Source organism: Drosophila kikkawai, chromosome 3L (assembly GCF_030179895.1).
Source record: "Drosophila kikkawai strain 14028-0561.14 chromosome 3L, DkikHiC1v2, whole genome shotgun sequence".
NCBI lineage: Eukaryota > Metazoa > Arthropoda > Insecta > Diptera > Drosophilidae > Drosophila > Drosophila kikkawai.
Genome location: NC_091730.1, coordinates 3,462,387 through 3,482,101, shown reverse-complemented (window position 1 = coordinate 3,482,101; position 19,715 = coordinate 3,462,387). Strand labels below are relative to the sequence as shown.

The 19,715-nt window shown below is 39.3% G+C and overlaps 1 protein-coding gene across 13 annotated transcripts; it reads right to left on the bottom strand.

Moving 5' to 3' along the window:
* Window positions 1–96: 96 nt before the first annotated feature.
* On the bottom strand, window positions 97–19,655 carry Nedd4 (E3 ubiquitin-protein ligase Nedd4). 13 transcript variants are annotated; one of them, XM_017162861.3, is made up of 20 exons: window positions 19,326–19,655; window positions 18,553–18,774; window positions 8,771–8,853; window positions 8,604–8,685; window positions 8,007–8,045; window positions 7,768–7,937; window positions 6,142–6,301; window positions 5,924–6,048; window positions 5,681–5,780; window positions 4,546–4,793; window positions 4,149–4,401; window positions 3,991–4,074; window positions 3,307–3,414; window positions 2,938–3,175; window positions 2,743–2,867; window positions 2,372–2,513; window positions 2,155–2,311; window positions 1,804–2,097; window positions 1,340–1,738; window positions 97–1,278 (listed from the first exon to the last, which is right to left on the bottom strand). In XM_017162861.3, the coding sequence occupies exons 2-20, from the start codon at window positions 18,742–18,744 to the stop codon at window positions 1,176–1,178; spliced, it is 3,102 nt and encodes a 1,033-aa protein (XP_017018350.1). In that variant the 5' UTR covers window positions 18,745–18,774; window positions 19,326–19,655; the 3' UTR covers window positions 97–1,175. The 13 variants fall into 13 exon arrangements, with proteins under 13 accessions (XP_017018350.1, XP_017018352.1, XP_017018353.1 ...); XM_017162863.3 differs by having other exon boundaries at window positions 7,777–7,937; XM_017162864.3 differs by having other exon boundaries at window positions 6,142–6,298; window positions 7,777–7,937.
* Window positions 19,656–19,715: the final 60 nt, after the last annotated feature.

Genomic DNA, 19,715 nt, shown 5'->3' with positions numbered 1-19,715 from the left:
GAAGGTAAAAGAGGTCCTGGAAGACCTTTTATATCTGAAAAGCAACCTAAAGTTCAACTAATTTTGAAACATTTGCCAAATAAATTACTTCATTAGTTTTAACTTAACTTTAACCTTTTCTTTTTATTGGTATTTATTTTCATCTTTGTGTCGCTCTCTCTCTCTCGTTCTGTGACTTTCTCCATTTCTTTGCTTTCTCTATATAATTTGAGTTTAAAATTTAATTTTGATAGACTTCCAATGGGTCAATAATCATATTATCATATAGGCCTCCAATTTTTTTTCGCACAGTAAACATTTGGAATGTGTGTCTTCTTTTTTCGTATATAATTAACATTTATACAATTATACAGTGATTGTATTTTCTTTGTTTATAATATATATTTGATGTTTGTCTTTTGTTTTTTTTATTTAAATAGTAAAGAGCGACTGTTACGGACTAACATTACAATTAATACGAATACACACACATACAGTTTATACGGAATAAAAATGTAATGTTACAAATATTAACTTGCATTTACTTGAGTTATTTTTTTAGTTTTATTTATCGCCTTGTAGGTTGTTGCTGAGGAGGAATAGCGCATAAAAATAACAATATTATAAAAAGGTTTTTCTCTCTCTGCACATAAAAGACAAGTAGTTTTTATAGTTTTCTTTTGGACTCTCTTTCTCTCTATAGATTTAATAGTTAGTTTTGGGCTTTGTTTTAGTTTGTAAAACGTTTTCAACTTTTTACAATTGTCGGCAATGTGTAATAAATATATTTCTATATATAATTTTGGACTCTTTTTTTTGTTAGTTGTAGGTTTTCACATGCTAATTTTATATATTTGGATTTTGGTGTGCATGCTTAGTGTGTGTGTGTGTTGTGAGTTTTGGCGCCTAGTTAAAAGTACATACGAAATAACACTAAACTAGCAAAAATGATTATAATACAAAAGCAAACGAACAAGTAAGTACACGATCTGCTGGCGGTGCTCCAAGCATTGAGGTGGCTCTGTCGCTGTCGCTGTCGTCGTTGTTGAAGTTCTAGTTGATGTTGATCCTGTGGTTGCTGTGATGTCTGGAATCGTTGCTGCCGCCGCTGCTCCTCTTCCTGTTGCTGCTGCTGAAACTGCTGCTGCAGCTCCTGCCAAAGCATTTGGCTGTCATCGCTCCCGTTGCCGTTGTTATTAATCAACACCAGCAAAGCCTTGGCTGCCCTCGATGGCCTTGATTAGCTTGTCCTTCAGCTGCAGGTAGCCCTCATACGGAGGCAGGTCCAGGCGATTGAAGCTAGTAAAAGAAATTACTTATTAACTTTATATCTCTTTTTAATTTTTAATATTTTACTTACCAGGTATGAGCCCTAGGGAAGTTATTGGGCGTGCCCCATTTCTCAATGGTAAACATCTGCGGGCCATTGGAGCCATACAGCTCTTTGAAACCGTTCATAGGCACACGCGAGGTGCCGGTGACAAACTGCAGGAGGCGTGAGCGCATTTCATTAGAAAATGAGAGTACAGCCCGCCAGAACCATTGTATAATGATGTGATTCATGTGATAGTCGCCCTTGTACAGCGTATTCTCACGCCAATCCCTCACATCAATGTTCTGTATGCCGCACATCAGCAGCTCCAGTTCATGCTCATCAAAGATCTTGATCAGATTCAGGGGAATTATAGAACCAAAGCCATCCAAAAAGGCAGACATTTGCTCTTTGACACGGGCCACAAAACGCCATTCAATAACAAGTCTAAATATAAAAAAAGAACCTCAGTAAACCTCAGATATTATATTATATTTTTATATTTTACTCACTTGATGTACTCATCCTTGTTGTCATTGGTCACATCTATGTTGGCGCCACCCGGCTTTAGTTCATGCTGACTCTTTTGGCCAAAAACGTCTTCGTCCAGACAGAAAGTCAGTTCCAAGATGCGCGGATCATTCTCCTTGATCCACATGAGCGAGTTGTAGTACTCCGTGTCCACCGATTCCATGTCCTTCAAGTCAATGGGCTTCTGCAGCATCATCTTGTAGAAAGGACGTATGAAGAAGGCATCCAGCAGCTTGCCATGGTACACAGCCATGCCCGCAATGCGGCCAATGAATCTGTATTAAAATATATTAAGTTTTTATCTTTTTAAATTCCTCAAAAATAAAACTTACTTAAAGTAACTTAAATGCTCCTCGTTGCACAGACCGCTGCCATTGTTTATCTGCAGCGTGTAGTTGTCCATGGCCGAGTACTCAAAGAGTCCATAGTAGGGATTAAACATTTCCTTGGACAGCAAATAGAACCATTCCCTAGCAAGGCCACCATAATCTGTGGATACAAGAAAGGGATATTAATATATTTATATTATTTTATATGTTTGTAGCTCACCTAAGCCAGTCTCTCCCTCAAATTCTACCCATAATTTAGTCTTTAGTAAATCGGTTTTGGTCACCGAGCTAATAATTCTGTACGAATCCTCCAGTATGGATGTACGGCGTATGCGTATTTCAAATTTATTTGGTACATTTGTCTGGAAAAAAATAAGAAAATAAAAGTTAGTTTTCAGGGAATGGAAAAAAATATTTAAAAAAAAATAATAATAATAATAAATAAATAAATAAAAATAAAAATTATAATAATAAATAAATCAATAAAAATAAAAATTATAATAATAAATAAATCAATAAAAATAAAAATTATAATAATAAATAAATCAATAAAAATAAAAATAAAAAATTTCAAATAAAAAACAAACTTACAGGCTTTCTAATATGACTCTTGAAATACTCGTATTTCTGTTTGTAATCCCTGGAGTAGGGCACAGCCTGTCCTGCAATATTAGGATTGGACAAGCGAGGATCCTCCCATTGAGTGGTTCGCGTGTCTGCAAGGAGAAAAAGGAGAAGTATTATATTACTAAAACAAAACTCCAAGAACTTAAATCAAATACTTACTATGATCTATATAAAACACTCGACCATCGGTGTGCACCCGCTCCTCCCAGCCTTCAGGCAAGGGACCCAGATCATCCTCAACGCGTCGCGTTTGATTGGGCATGGGACTGGCCCTTCCATTGCGAGGATCAATCCAAGTGGTACGCCGGGCTGCATGATCAATGAAGAAGGTACGACCATTGGGGGCCACCTGCATGGACCAACGAGGTGGCAAGGCTTCCTCCTCGCCGCCGGCACTCTGCAAAAGAAGAAAAAGGCAGGTAAGATTAGCTTTGGAAAGGAAGTGTAATCTTCCAAGACATGCAGGGAGTTCTAAAGTTCTCCTTGTGCTCTTAGCAGAATTTAGTATTTATAAATAAAGAAGTTTACTTGTTCCATGGGCTGCACAGCGGCGTTGTCTTCCTCGGAATTGCGTCGGGTGGACGGAGCTGAGATCTCTGAGGGATTGTGGCTGTCTGTGTGATCGGTGTCTTCATTCTGGTGGATGGTTTTATATTGTTTTGATATTCAAATGGATGCATTGCATTTGGCGTTAAATTATGTTGGTTTTTTGGAAGAAACAGAAAAGAGAATAGGGTTTTTTAGGAAATTAAAATCATGTTTTCAATTTGTAAAATCCATCAAGAAAGTAACACAAAGCGAAACATAGAAACGAAGCTTTTAAACTAATATATACAAGTTGGCAACTTAAAGTTATAAATAGCCTTGCAAATAAAAGCATTTATGAGTTAGGATTAACTTGAGTTTAGTAGAAGAAACACATGCAGGCAAACACTAAACACAAACACAGTGCAGAGATGCTGACCTAGGGAATGGACTTAAGGATATTCAGGGATGCTTACCCCTTGAGGGTTCTTGGTTATGTTTATAAACCCATGAACCGCTATATACAGACACAGATTTATGGGGAAAAAATAGAGCGAAACACTGACAGATTTTGCGGCGCCAAAACAGTTTCAATTATCTAATCAGAATCAAACACAAACAAACAAGAGGAGCAAGAGACACAATCATGGTTTCAAAGCTACAAAATGGTTTAAAACAAATGCTGACCAATGAGTTGGCTTCTGACTGCAACTGCAGTTGCAACTGATGTCGCCGCCGATTCTGCAGCTGCCTGGGATGATCCACATCAAGCTACAAGTGAAAATGAGGGGAAAGTTGTGTGTGCTGTGAGGTGTGGTGTGTGTGTGCTAACAAGGCTTGCTAACCAATATTCTATTCTGCCGCTGCTGATGCTGCTGGATATGCAACTGCATCTGCTGTCGCCGACGCTGCTGCTCCTGCTGCTGCTCACTCCTGCCAGCCATTTTGGCCACGGCCCGCCGGGTCAACAGGTTGTTCATAGTAATATCAGGCACTGCCGGTGCCACACGCACTGGACGCAGGTCATTCTGCAAACTGGTGGCCGAAACCTCAGGTGGCCTATGACCAACACGGTGTTGCAGGGAATTGTAAACAAAACTGAGGAATATTAGGGAATATTAGGAAGAAATGGCTATCTGCTTAGATTTGGGTAGCGTATGAAATTCTTATTGGGGAAACGGACATTACGGACACAGGATTTTAGAAGTGGAATGTTTTGCCTGGCGAATGAGAAATATTAACCTGTTGTGAGCCACTGTGGGATCTTCGTTATAAACGTCTTCTTGACCAGCTAATAGCTCCACATGGCTGATACGGTTGCTGTGGTTATAGTTGTTGTTGTTGTGGTTTGTTGGTGTGTTGTTGGTTTCTGCTGAGATCGTTGGTGTTAAGTTGCCATCCGTTGGTGTGGTTGGTGTTGATGGTGTAGGAGTTGTAACCCCTTCAGCCACATTGTTATTGTCTTCTACACTAATGCGACTGATGGTATCCTACATGATTATATATAAGGGTTATGGGTTAGTGAAGGAGTTCAACAAAGCTAACAAAGCTAGGGCCTAGCTTTAAAATCTTGCTGTGTTTAGCAATCTTAAAAAAAGAAGTAAGTCTAGCCTCTTTACTTAGAAACTAACTAGCGATACAACTACAGGGTACTTTTTACTTATTTCTGAAATAAATATAAAACATTTCATGCTTTAACATCAAAGATAAGTAAAAAGTAAACCCGAAAATATGGCCAATAACTTTTGTCATTACAAATATGCGTGTCAGGTACAAATTCCTATCGAGTATATCACAAGTTTGAGCTTTGGGGGATGTGCCAGCCAAATTCTGATCAGCATCAGGAGGTTCTTCTTCCTCTTCCTCCTCCTCATCATCATCTTCATCAGGCTGCTGCTCCTCCTCGTCTTGCTCCCCTTCATGCACTTCACCACAGTGCAGGCAGTTGGCCTGATTATTCTGATGATCCGCCACCATCTCCTCCCCAATATCCGCCTCATCCTGGCTGCTCTCATCGCTGGCCAAAGTCTCCATTTGGGCAGCATTGTTCCTCACCGACCTCTGTGGCTTGCGGTTTGTGGGTTTTTGTGTTTTTGATTATTGGGTTAGTTTTGGTTCAATAGTGCGTTTCGTGTGTGTGTATGTGCATTGTGTAAATGGATTTGGTAATTTGTGTAAGTGTGTGTGTTCAGAAAAATCATGCACGAAAATCAAAGTCAATTGCTCAATCTCACACATGCATAAATTGTAAATATAAATATATGTAAATAATTCAAGATTATATATAAAGATTTAACTCCCAGTAAATTAATTAATAATAATAAAAGACTAAAGCATTTCCACATAGAACAAAATGTAGGATAGAACTTTCACTTACCGCCGAGCGTCCCGACTCCGTTTCGTCTACGCTAATGTGAAAGCGTCTTTGGAAGTCCGAGGCCAATTGGTCAGCGGATTGGCTGCTGTTGCTGTTTAAGCTGCAAAAAGAAAAAGGAGAGAAGAGAAAGGTGAGTTAGGGATGTATATCGAGGAGTAAGTCCTTGAGGATTCGATTAAAAGACCATAAACAATCAAATTTTACCCTAATTTCTACTTAATTCAATTTCTTTTCACAACTTACATGGTAGGTCTCTCCCACTGCGTCGTCCTGGCGGTGTGATTTACATAGTACGTGCGTCCATTGGCATCCTGTCGCTCCTCCCAGCCAGCGGGCAAGGCATCATGGCCGCCGGTAGGAAAAGGATTCTAAGCCAAGTGGGAATAATATAATTATTATTTGCATTTCAAAGAGTTTTTCAGTTTTTTTCTTTCAAAATTTATTAGTATGCTTTTACTCACCGGCTGGGCTGAGGTCTCACCGCTGGCATTGGTGGCTTCCACATGCTCCCACTCGCCGTCGCTGTTGCTATTGCCGCTGGATGGCTCGCTCTGCTCCCGCGTCTCGCGGATGAAGGCATGGTAGATGCGCAGGGTGCCCTTGATGCGGGACTTGGCGCTGCTGGGGCACAAAAACAGGGGGACCAACCAAAGCGACAAGGTAAATATTAATGAGCCAACCAAAACAGGTGCACAGACAACACACCGGGCACACCGCCACCAATGCAAATTCCCACACACACACAGAGGCAGACTCACATACGGGTTAAAAACAATAAGTATTATACTAAAAAGCGTTAACTAAAAATAAACTTGAACGGCGTAAATTACGAGAATGCAGATACATATGGAATACTATGAATATGCACAGTGCGTTTCACAACTTTAAGACCTTAAAACTATGTTTTCAAGATTAACTCGAAGATAAGAAAGTAAGTTGGTGACAAATACTTGTCGAATTTAATCAGTTTAAGATTTCTAATCAAGTGATTCGGGTTTACTAAATTTAGTTTTTCACTTAAAAATAAGTTTATAAGTTTTAAAAGTAATTTATTTCATGTTTATCCACTTTTAAAGTTAATTTTCTTCTTTGAAGTTAATGAAATCACTTATTTTCTAGTTTTAAGATTAATTTCTTAATTTTTTAATGTTTTTATTATTTAAAATTTTTTAAATATATTTCAAAGCTCATTTATTCATTCCCTTCTTTCTGCCTTTATTCTTTTTTTTAACTTATTTATGTAACTCAAATCTAAACATTTCCCCCTTTTGGCATAATTTCATATGCTAATATTTCTAATATTTTATATTATATTTATAACAATCCTTAGATAATAAAGTGAAAAACTGGTCTTATAATATGTAAACTCTACAATGAAACTTGAATGTAATCATCTTCATCTTCCTTTTTATTTAAATCTTCCCCTTAAAGATTCAATTTCCCGATTAAATAAGCTTCTATAATTTTTGGCGCTAATCCTGTAAATCGCTTCATTACTTATATGTCACAAGGTGTCTCCTAAGTGCAATTAGTCGCTTATTGAATGGCGTAATATTAATGCAAGCAGCAAATATTGACACACACACACACACACTGACACCACCTGAAATTGCATTTTCCAATACAGTGGCTCTATTATTAATTTCTTGCCTTGTCATGGCGGTCTTAAAGTTGTGAATAGCTGTGGAAATTCAAAGGAAAGCGACTCTATTCTAAGGCTACGGCTAAGAGGGTGAAAGTGTGGACAATGACACGATTATTGTTGTTGTTGCAAATTATAATTGCATTCAAAGATTGCCACCTGGAGGAGGGAAGTGGGCGAGGTGATAAACAATAAACGAGGTGAGGTTGGAAAGCAAAACAAGTATGTGTAAGTTCTAAATTGGCACTACAAAGAAATTTCTAAACGATCGTGATAGCTCCCGCCACCAATCATATCTCTAACATTTACAATATCTGCCTTTTTGTATTTTTGGAACTCATGTTCCATTGTATATATAGTTTTTTATGGCTATGTATAGTTGTGTTTTTTGTAAATCAACTGAAATTAAAGGAACAAAATCAAACTGCAAACGAAATAAACCTACCCTACTGACCTGCGCGGGCGCAGAGTGTAGCTTTGGTCGCCAATGGTGCGTCCCTCCTGCTCCGTGGGCAAGTTCACCAGGGTTAGCTCAACCATGCCCAGGAAGTCGTCGCGTGTCAGGCGATTCTCGTCAAATACTTGAAAGACAAGCTTATGCTCTGACGGTTTAACCTGGTCAAAATGGGTTCAAATAATCAGGTATTTGTTATGGTTTAAGCACGAAATAGTTTGATGACTTACTCTGAATATAAATTCCTCGTTCCAAATGGGATTTAGGGTCTGCATGTCAAGGGGGAAGAATCGAAAAAAGAATAATATTAGTAAGGATCTTTAGACCTTTGCAAATATTGTATTATTCTTGAATCCAATTTTGTTATAAAGCTTTTTTTTCTAAACGAAAATTAAGCCATTAATTAGACAATTCGACAGATAATCGGATTTAACATTATTCACCTCATAGCTAAATCAAGTTAATCGTTTCCCAAATACAAAAACCTTTTCAGTTTCTCTAAATACCTTACCCTTTCCCCTTTACAAATCCCCAATCTCCACAAGTTCTTTGCTCTCTTAAAAACTCTGTTTATATATTTAACAAAGGCCTGATCCCTGAGATATCTTTCCCTTAGTCATAGACTCCTCCACGCGATGACACTGATAAAAGCTCTGTGTGGTTTACATTTCTATAAGAATGTGGTAATCATTCCCATACAAATAAGATACCTTTGCCCCCGAAATACACTATAATCGATAAGATAAGCTTCACTACTTTCGCGGCCTTGTCACTCGGCTTAAGACCCGTTTATTGCTTTTATTGAGTTTTGGTTACATTTGCCTTACCTTCTTTTTGGTCTTGGTCAAAACAGAGTCAATGTTAATATCACCGTTGATTGTGTTCAAATCGATTCTGACATACGGGTCGCTGCCAACAACGAGAGGATGAGAGACAGAGAGAAGGTAAATTTTAATTAACCAAGATTTAATTGCAAGCTAATTAGCACACTCACCTGGCACCGAAAATATCCTTCTTGGCCAGCGACTGTCCACTGAGCACAACGATTCGCAGGTGGCACGAGTCCCCAGAGTCGTTCTGAAATAAAAAGAGAGAAACGAAAACCGAATGGGAAAATTAGTAAAATAGCCGGCATACAAAATGAGAGAGACACTTGTGCACGCATCGCTGGGGAAAAACAGCGGCGACGGCTTCAGGGATTCAATGTCGACAACGAAATAAATAAGCCACATAATAATCCTGGCCACGCGGCGTATGCTTAATGTCAGCGATTACGCATACGCCGCTTGGGCCCACGCTGTTGGTGAAATTTTTATGCATTTTCTTTTCCGTTTTTAAATGCTCTCTGAAGGATCTGCATTATATATTCGTGTGCATAATTGTTGTGTTCGTTCGCGGCTAGATAATTTCCCCGACCTTGACACATACAACAAACACACTCAGCACACACACACACATCGCATAGTGTAGAAGTTCAAGAGAGTCATCAAGTAATTGTCTAGTGCAGAGAATGTGGCCCAAACTTGAGCTAAATTGCGTGCTGTGATTCATTTCGGGCCTTGGGTTTTGAGTTTCTGGCTACGGGCTTTGGGGTCTGTGGAAAATGTGGTCTATTTCATGTTGTTGTGGCCAGCTAGCTCTGGTTAGCTCTGTGTAGTTGGCATTTCTCATGCAAATGTTTGAGGCAGGCATATTTCGTAGGAAACATACATATTTTTGAGCCAAATTAAAGGAGGTTTCCAGTTCCAATTTCCTATAATTGAGCGCCAAGTTTGATGCTTTTGATTGCTAGACCTCAATGCTTTGTGGTTTTTCCTCTCAATATATTTAATTAATACTGTTTATGCCCGAGTGGAGTGGGTTAAGCTGGCTTTTATGGCAGGGATTTGCACTAAAAGGGAATTTAAAACAGCTTCGTTTGACGATTTATTTTTATGTTCAAGGCTTGGAAAATACTCGGGAAAATGCATTAAATTGTCATTGGAATTCTGTGAAAGTTCTGGGGTTTATAGACTTTATAGCCAGCTTAAAGGGAAGTGAGAGTTCAAAGGAAAATAAGGCTTAATTTATTTTTAAAATAATTTACTCTTTAAATTCAATTTAATTTTAACAATTATTATTTTCTTGGTTAATTAAATTAAACAATATAATTACATGACTCATCTGTAGCAGATTTTTCCCCACTTTTCCTCATACTTATAAGCAGTCTAAAGCGATTTAATATTTCAATTATGCATCGCCAGAGGCCAATGCTATTTTAGCAAAATTTTTGTTTACCTGTGAGAGCCAACCTCACACGGCAAATGCCATTACCCAGCCACAACATGGCCATCGAAGGAGGAGCAAAAAAAAACACCTCCAATGACCAGCTTTTGGCACCCCATTATTCTCTAGGGAATCAGGGGGGCAGCAAAACTTTCTGCATTCCTGGAAGTTAAACAAAACCCATTTTATCTACTCATCTTGGCGAGAAGAAGAGAGCCCGGTCCGGGCCAAGCACTTGTGTCCATTAAAAGGCTTTCCCATGAAATATTCAATTTGCCGACATTGTTTATAAAGTGAAGAGCAAACACCCGCCTGCTGCCCTCACATTCCCGCCACATCTCCTAGTTGGTGGCTGACCAGACGGCGCCGTATCTATATCCAACCATCCACCCCCGATGTGGCCCTCTTTCTATATCAGATATCAGAGGCTCGCATGTTGCGGCTAGCTTTGTTGGCCGCCACATGACCCTGACTGGGTTGCTTTTTTAGACGGTCTGCCACATAGTACATGTGCCATTTAGTACACGCTCTGGGGAACTACTATTCCATTCGGGTTCCTGGGTTCTGTGTTCTGTGTTTGGCTTTTATTTTTGTTGCTATTTGTTTGCCTCGCAGTTCCGCATTTTCCATGAACTTGTACTATTGATTTTCACCGCATGGGTCTAGGCTCTTTAAAATAGCTGCGGCTTTTCCCACTTGTGCAATAATTAAAGGTGCACAGTAAGAAATAAAAAACTATAGTTTAATTGGTGATATAAAGGTTAGAAATAAAAATAATCAAAGTAAATACTATGAAGATTTATGGGTAAAGCAATTGTATTTAATATTCTCATATTTCCAATGAATATTTAGTTTAGCTTTGACGTTATATCCACCTCACTTGCTAATAACTTAATAATAAATTAATATAATGCGTTGCTTTATAGCTTATATCGCGTTTTATATCAACGATGAGCTGGGCTAAGCTAATGCGCAATATTGGTTGCCAGATGCCCGTCTGTGGAGACGCGATTATTGCCTGGACAAAGGTCCAATCAATCAGGCAAAGCTGCCTGGTGTCCCTGGACTCTGGGTAATCCCCAAGGCCATTGCCTGGATCCCTTTCCCTTTCCTTTTTTCAGCTTTCGTCCTAAACCGCTGACCCTTCTGCAGCTGTCACGGTTTCGCCCCCCCAGCTGGACGTAAAGGAAGGAAGCCTCTTTGACTGAGCCACGTCAGTACTGCTACTGGCTTGGCATTAAATTGATTTTTAGCCATTAAATCTGGAACCGAGGGAAATTAGCTTAAAACTGTTCTTGTGGTTTAAGCCAGTTTTGCTTGGGATTGGCAGTGGGCGGCAGCGGAATTGCGTTAATTAAAAGGGATGTCCGACATAATGATCTGGCAGTGGCTCTGGCTCTGCATTGTGTTGCACTGCCCACTGCCCACTGCCATTTCATCTTGCTTGATTGACAGGCTTACAGTGGTAAAAGGAGATATCAAACCGGAATATACTGAACTAAGGCAGAGAATATTAGTAATTTTTACAGAAATTATTTAATACGGAAATTTTAAAGACAATATTTAGACCGCTTTCCATTATACCTCGCCTTTGTTGGCTTGTGCTTTACTGTGCACTTTTTTAAATCACTATTTCCAGTGATAGGGTCTCGATTTTCTTTGGCTACTGGAATCGGAAACTCTTTCCATTCCGTCGCATCGAAATTCAATTATCAATAGGCGCAATGCCAAGCGCTCATTATCAAAGCTGTTGGCAGGCATTGACTGACTGTTGGATGACCATGTGACATCCATTCAACCTGCAAGCCAGCGCCACAATCCATTTCCCATTTCGCCTTAGTTTTCTGCTTCCCCCACCTTTATATTGACCAAGCCAAAACAAACTGAATGAATAATGAATTATAAAAATATATATGTGAATAATCATTCAGCTGTGCGCGCTGATAAGCAAAATCGAGAGTGTGCGACGACGACGACGACGACGAGGGCGAGATAGAAGGCCCAAAAAAGTCAAGGTACTCCATCCACGGAAGCCCATTTTCGTTGTTCTTAACTCTTCTTTTTCGTCTGCTGTTCAAACAGACGGCTTAAGGGAGATAATAAATACCACAGGCAACAATGGAATTAAGCAAACTCAAGTATCAATTTTTAATTTTAATGCGCACAATAAAAAAGAAAAGAAGAAAATCCAAGTGAGTGTGGCGCAAAGCTTAGGCGCTGCCATTAACCTAATTGATTGGTTATCGCCCCACCACCACCACACACACTTGTCACACTTTCCATGGGGTCAATGCAAATTCATTACACAAATTGACATTCTCTGCCGTGCATTTCGTTCAGATGATAGATACATTCAACATTTCACTTGCTTTGATACAAAAGATACAGATACAAAGACAGCCACAGATGTTAGCTAGATGCTTTTCGAATCCCATAGTGGAAGAACAATAACCAGATAGAACTGACATTGAAACATTATTGAATGTATAGGGAAAGGAATGTGCTATAAATACACCAACAACAACTATATACATAGATATATCTTGGTGACGTTAACAAATGCAAAAGATGGCTTATGTTATCGAAAAGATAAATTATTTTTTAATACTCATTATACGTTTGTTGTTGTTCAATTGATTCTTAGAAAAATAAACTAATATCTATTATGATTCCCAGGGGAAGAACATACAGTATTCAATGTAGGGTCAATAATCTTTAAATTGTCAACTGTATCTGAGTATAGGATATTTATCTATAAATTATAACGTATTTTTTAATTAGATTAAGTGAAGTCTAAAGTCCATTTGTTATTAATCATAAATGTTTATGTACTTTAATTCAATTTCATAGATTATAATAGCAGAACAAATGTTTACTTTTAATTTTTTATTAAATTTGAATCATTTTTTATATCAACAACTTGTTCAAACCGTAATTTTTATATTAATTAAAATTTTTATGAATAAGAAAAACGTTACTAAATAGAAAAAATTACGATTATCTTTTTTATATTATTAACTAAAATGTAATTTTATAATTTCTCTTCCCTTTCTAGAAATATTTGAATAAAGCTAAAAGATCCTGAGAATGGATTTCCTAAACCAAAAAGCTTTCACGATAAAGGTGTATCCTTAGAAGGGAAGATCAAGATTCTGGTGAGCACTTTAAGGGAAGGATAATATTACCTAATATTTAGCACATAACCCTTTTTAAATCCCAATATATCCCAAGAGATCCCACATTTCACATAAACGTACATCGTCACTTCAACTATTTATTTACGATTTGAATTCTCTCTGATGCCACCGATCATCTCTGATTTTCAGCACGCCCCTTTAATCCCTGAGCCGGAAAATCCGGCAAGCGATCTTGGCTAGAGAGGAGAGCGCAGGGCAGAGAGGAAAATGGAGGACAGAAAGACGGCTTAGATGGGGGGAGTAGCGGCGGGCAGGCAGGCACGTGAGGCGCATCAAAGGCGGCTCAATTAGCAACCGAAGAAAATGAGCGCACACACACACACAACCAGCTTAACATACATTCCGTACATTTGCATATGTACCGTTTACACGTACTTGCAGGGAGCGGAAGAGCGGAAGAGTGGAAGAAGAGAGGAAGAGAGCGCTGCTCTTGCCAGTTACTTACATCACTGTTATTGTAGCCATGGATTTGGCCATCTTCGCTCGTCACCGATGGCGATGTGGTTGTTGACTCGGCCATTTTGGTTTTTTTTAGATTTTGATTGCGATTTGATTTAAATTTGATTTGGATTTGAATTAAGATTCGGTTTCTGGACTTTAATCACTTCTGATTCTGTTTACGATTTTTGCTGTTTTGTGTTAATTTTCGTGCACGCCTCTTCTTTCAACTAAATTGAAGAATAATAAATTAATAAACAACTTGGGAAAATATTTTCCGCTTTGGCGGTTTCAACTGCACAAAACGGGTTAGCCACAAGGAATTTTTGTTCCTATTCTTACAGCAGCATTCTTTGGGTTCTTTATTATTATTTTGTTTGTTTCTGGTTTTCGGTTTTCTGTTGTCTGTTTTTTGTTTTCACATTTTTTTTGGCGCACACAAGGTTTTATTTTGGTAACTCGTCCGCAGCTTTGCCTTTATACTGCTGCACAGCCCAAGCTGCTGCGGCTGCTGCTGCTGCTGCAAAGGAACAGGTTTCACAACAATTGCCGTTTTTTTGGTTTTTATTACGATTATTACGTATACGTAATGTTGGCCGCAGAGGGAGAAAATATTAAAGGGCGTCCCCCGCGCCTTAATCACATTTATGTATAATCGCGCGAATCAAAGGCAAAAGCATGACTAATAGGTCGCCCAGCCAGTAGAAGAGTAAGAAGCAGATTCCGAGTGAATTTCAACAGATTTCGCCGATACTCTCGGACTGTTGCTTTTTCAGATATGTACGTTTATTTACTTTTTTTCTTGCCTCTTTTTTTTTATATAATTAACACATTTCAGGGGTACGGGTGCGGTGCATTAGCCAGCTATAAATTGATCTATACTGCGTATATATTTTGTATTCGTATTCGTATATATTTATAATTCAATTATTCACTTATTTATCTTTTATTAACGGCCCTAATGCCCATATGATACACTAATGCAGTTTTCATTAATTAGCTACTTCATTAGAACCTTGAAAGAGACCACTATATGTGTAATTTTGTGTAATTTGGCTTAAATTTTGCTTGGATTATTTTGGTAATACGACTACGGTCACACCGACCGTAAAAGGTAAACAAAAAAAACGGCCGCCATTCGAGGCGTATTACTATGAATTTCTGAATTCCTCGTCGAAGTATTCTTGCATAAATAAATGCAGAATCCTTTAAATTTATGTTTTTAACGTATAATGCTTAAATTTTTTTTAATTATTACCAAAAAAAATGTTTATATTAATTTTACAGCGTAAGAACCTTGCCCTCGCAAAACATATTATTTTTCCTAATTTTCTAATATTTTTTCAGTTCAAAAAACCAGCGAAATGATATAAAAATAAAATTCTCATTGTGAGACCATACTGTCAATGAGCTGGCTAATACATTTTTCAATTACAATTTTCTTCATTAAACCCGTATTTTGTTATCGAGTATCTAGTATATAATATGTAGATCTATCGATTATCGCGTCAATGAAGTAGCTAATGCATTATTCTAATGCATTAGAGCGCAATATAGTCGTCTTGCTCGCACTTGTGTAAAACGCTATAGCGCTGTCAAATCTTTAATGAAGTCTCTAATTAATGCGGCAGTGTCATGCCAGTATAAGCGATAGAAGCACCAATAACAACAATAACAAACGAACCAACACTATTGCGAAAACATGTTCTGCGTAAATCTCTCGGCCTCTCGCTCGCTCCCGCTGCGAGTGTGTGTGGTGCGCGTGTGAGTGCGAGCGGAACAGCAAGAGCAACCAGCAACAGCACAACACTTGTCGGCAGCCGCTGCACGTAACTTTCAGCTATCGCGTTCTAAGCTAAAATGGAGGCAGCTCCCCCATCACAGTGTGGCCAGCTCAGGGTAGGCCCCCAAATGGGGGGAAAGCTTTAGTATTTTGTGTGACCAAAATGGCAGAAAATTATAGCAGTCTGCCTCCACTGACAATTATTTGTAAATAACTTCTCCTGTATGTTTGGGAAATTTAATTTAAAGTTTTAAAATTGTTTATTGATTTTAATGTTAAAATATGTAATATCTGGATTTTTTGTAATTTAATATAAATATTAAAAAAAGAAAAAATTATGGGACAAACACATTTTGAAAATAGCATAACTAAGTCAAAAAAGCATCAAATTCAATTCGGAATGTTCCTCTCTGCTATTTTTTCTTGATTAACAAATCTGTATACTACATTTAAAATTTTAAAAAATTTAAATTTTAAGCCATTTTTGAAAATTTTAAAAAAATTGATGAAATTTTTTTTTCTTCAGAACAGGGCTAGAAAGACTCTCCTGTTAATGCTGATCAAGAATATATATGATTTATGGCATCGGAAATAACTCCTTCCCTGCGTTATTAGCTTCTGATTGAAATTATAATACCGAATACCAAATGTATTTTGCCCATTCCCGAGATTCACAACACTATGCCCTAAGCTTTCAGCTGCTGACAAAAGCTTGGCCAAGTGACAGCTAAGGCCTTACCCCTTCCACCAACAGCCACCCCACCATTTTCTCACTCTCTCTCGCTTTGGGATTCTCTCTGCCCCCCATCTGTCAGCTGCCAGCGAACAAGTGTCCAAGGCAAAACAAAACAAAAACAGCTGATCGGCACTGAGATGTGCTTGTGTGCGTGTGCTACGTATCTGTGTGTGTATGCATCTGAAATTTGTATCTTCGGCATGAAGAGATATATAAACACAGAATATAAATGTTGGGCTAAGTAGCGCATCATCAATTATAATTGACATTTGACTGCTATTGCCGGCCCTGTTGAATGACGCAATGACGCAATGGATTCCAATTCCAAATCCAATTAACCTCGTGTAAATAGCCAACTGTTGACTGATAAGCGGCCCATTAGGCCAATTTGTTGAGCAATCAGTGACGTAGCGCTTGGACAGGTGCGTTCGTCGTTCGTTTGACGTGCGAATTGGATTAAATAACCCAACATGGCCGAGCTCTCAATTAGCGGTGCCTCCACTGGACACAAGTGCTCTAATGAAGATAAACCTAGCTATTCAGGAGATACAAACATACATTCATGGCCAGGAATTTCTGCCATTTCTCTGACAACGCTTAAATAAGTTAGGCAAATAGAATTCGGAAGGCGCCGAATTACCGTTCATTGAGTAAACACACTGGCGGAAAAAAATCTATAAAAATCTATTTGACATTTCCGGTCTAGAAAAGGGTATCATAAAAATATAAAATTAAATAATTGAGATTGCATTTATAATTAAATACTGTGAAATTAGGGGAATTTGAATACTATAAAAGCCTTTTTTTGCCAACTTTAATTTCGTTAACAGAATCTTATCTACCGTCATAGGCTATACCTGTTTACTTTTTTAAATTCCAAATGACCGATGAGTTAGTTGAATAATTACACAGTACGAACTATAATAAAATGGTATCTTTCCAATTTTAGAAAATAAAATCTAAACTTTCAGTGTTCCCTTTTACTACGTTATTTTGGTCTGTGCATTAACCGAAGGCAATTTACGCACATTCACATTCAGACAGAGACGAAGACGGAGCGATGGCCAAGTCCGTGTTGATAAATTCAATTAGGTCTGAAGAAGATATGCCGATGCTGACTGCTCTCGCTCAAGTGGCTCGCATCTTTTGGCAAATTGAGATAAATAAATAAATTCCCGTTTAGTCTGAGATCTCGATGCGAATTATTTGTTTACACAAGTGAACAAAACACTAGTGCGAACAAGCGCACATTCCAGACACTAAATAAACATCACTTGAGGTTCGTTTTCATCTTCGTTGGTGGCACTGGCTGCTTATCAAGCTGTTTTCTGTACGAAGCAGGGAAAAGTGCAAGTGAAGAGCTCGAAATGCCTGGAAACTTTTATAAAAAAACAACTTTGAAAATAAGAGGTTGTTATTGAGACCTCAAACTATAAGTTTAACATTGATGCAGTCAGCCAATTTGTGTAATAAATTAATTTAAATAGATTATCAATTTATCTATAAAATAAAAATCCTTCAAATTGAATCGCTTTATTTAAATATAAACTGTTACCCATTTTTAACATTTATTTACAGAGAAATGAGTAATACCCTAAGGTAACAAAACACAGATTTATATTGTGTAATTTCATGGTTTTTCCAATGGCTAAACCAGGTGTAGATCCCCTGAATTCCCCATTTTATACCCTACTTTATCACCCTTGAATGGAATCTCCGGGGCCCATCTACACGACTCAGCTGTTTGGCAAGCTGCAGATTAGATTAGAGGTTTACGCCGATGGTTAAAGGCATCGGCGGCGGCGTAGAGGTCAAAATGACTCGGCGGCGGCGACGTAGTAGTAAGAAAGAACCGGCGGCGGCGGCGCGTCAAATAAGGCAAAAAGGCCATTTTAATGAGTTATTTTTTTTTTTTTAAGTTTTATAAAGAACAATGACACTGAAGGCCGCGCTGAAGCTGCGCCGATGCCGCACCAGCGGCGCGCCGCGGCGCGCCGTTATTTTCATAATTTGGCGGCGGCGCGTCAAATAAGGCAAAAATCGGCGGCGGCGGCGGCGTGGCGCGGCGGCGTATATGTCTAGATTAGATTAGCAGTGAAAACATCATAAAAATAGAAACACCAAAAAAGCAGAGGCACTGATAAGGCGGAACGAAATCCCCCCGGCAACCTCCTCTATCTTAACTTTTCCCCTTATTTTTTTACCTATTTGACACAGTAAACAATTCAGGATATGGTTAAGTGTAGTTTCCGGCAGTGTAATGGAGGATAAAAGATATAAAAGAGAGTAAAGTTTACTCTAAGTGATGTTTTGTGCAAGATTAGGTGGAGCTACGATAAATGATAAAATGCACTTACCACTGTAGCCAACGATCGACGTGGCGTGTGTCCGTTGCCGTATTCCAGGCGCGTCTGCTGTTGTCCTGCAACAGAGGCGGCTCTCCTCCGCGGCGGTGGGCGTGGCACATCGCCACCTGACGCCGCCGAGGAGGATGATGAGGGAATGGGGAGGGCAGTAGCGGCCACCAAGCCGCTGGAACGTGCCGACATTATTATTGTTGTTAATTTTTAAAAAAGAATCTGCAAAGAGAGAGAGAGAGGAATGTGTGAGTGAGAGGTGCATAAAGTGCAACGGAGGCGGAAGTGCAAATTAAGCGAGAAAAGACACGAGTGGCTGGCTGGCGGGGGAGCAGAGGCAGCTGCAGAGGCTTGCGACAATGGCTTGGAAGCTGTGACAAGACAAGGCCAAAGTGAGAAGTGCGAGAGGCGAGAAACGTAAAGAAAAGAAAAGCGAACAGAACAGACAACAAAGAGGGGAGCAACAAAAGTGCACAATGGACGGGGACGCGGGCGAACGGTACTTGTGCTAGATGCCATCTCTGTCTGCCGACCGCCCTGTCCCATGCCCCTGTGCAAGCGAGGTGTGGGAGAGAAAGAAAGAGCAAGGGAGTAAGCGGCGCACAAAAGCCAAACATTTTCCTTGACAAGCAGCGCCTGCAACAACTACGGGCGTAATTAGCCAAGCGCGAAGGGTTCAACGGCATGTCTTCTAGCCGTGTGTCGTCGTCTCTGGCTCCAGCTCCTCCCCGTTTATCTTTTATGGTTCGGTTTCGCCCAAGTTTTCCACTTACTCTTCTAGCACACACACACACACACGCCGCACTATAATTTCGCTTGATTTATGTATATATTTGCACCAGTATGTGTGAGTGTGAGTGCGGGTTGGCCTTTTATCCACTATGTGCGGAAAATCATCACGAAAAATCTTTTATTCACACGACGAGTATTCCGGCAATCACGGCAGCGCGCTCACATGCCTGAGTCGCCGATCTGGGGCGTTGGGGCGGCGGCTATAGCTGCACACATTCACACGCGAGATCGAAAACAATAATTTAAAAACCGCACACCGGACGAAAAAAACACGCAAAACGGACAAAATCGAGAACAAAAATGCTAGAGGGACCAGAGTTGCGCAGCCAACAAAATACCGCTTCACCTGGCAGCCGATACCGTTCGCCGAG

What these genes read in the sequence shown, in the direction of transcription:
- Nedd4 (XM_017162861.3), bottom strand. Translation starts at nt 18,744, where the DNA reads ATGTCGGCACGTTCCAGCGGCTTGGTGGCCGCTACTGCCCTCCCCATT. An exon ending in ACGAGGAATTTATATTCAGA is followed by an intron (nt 7,938 to 8,006) that starts GTAAGTCATCAA and finishes CATTTTGACCAG; the next exon opens with GTTAAACCGTCAGAGCATAA. An exon ending in TTCCCTAGGGCTCATACCTG is followed by an intron (nt 1,279 to 1,339) that starts GTAAGTAAAATA and finishes TTCTTTTACTAG; the next exon opens with CTTCAATCGCCTGGACCTGC.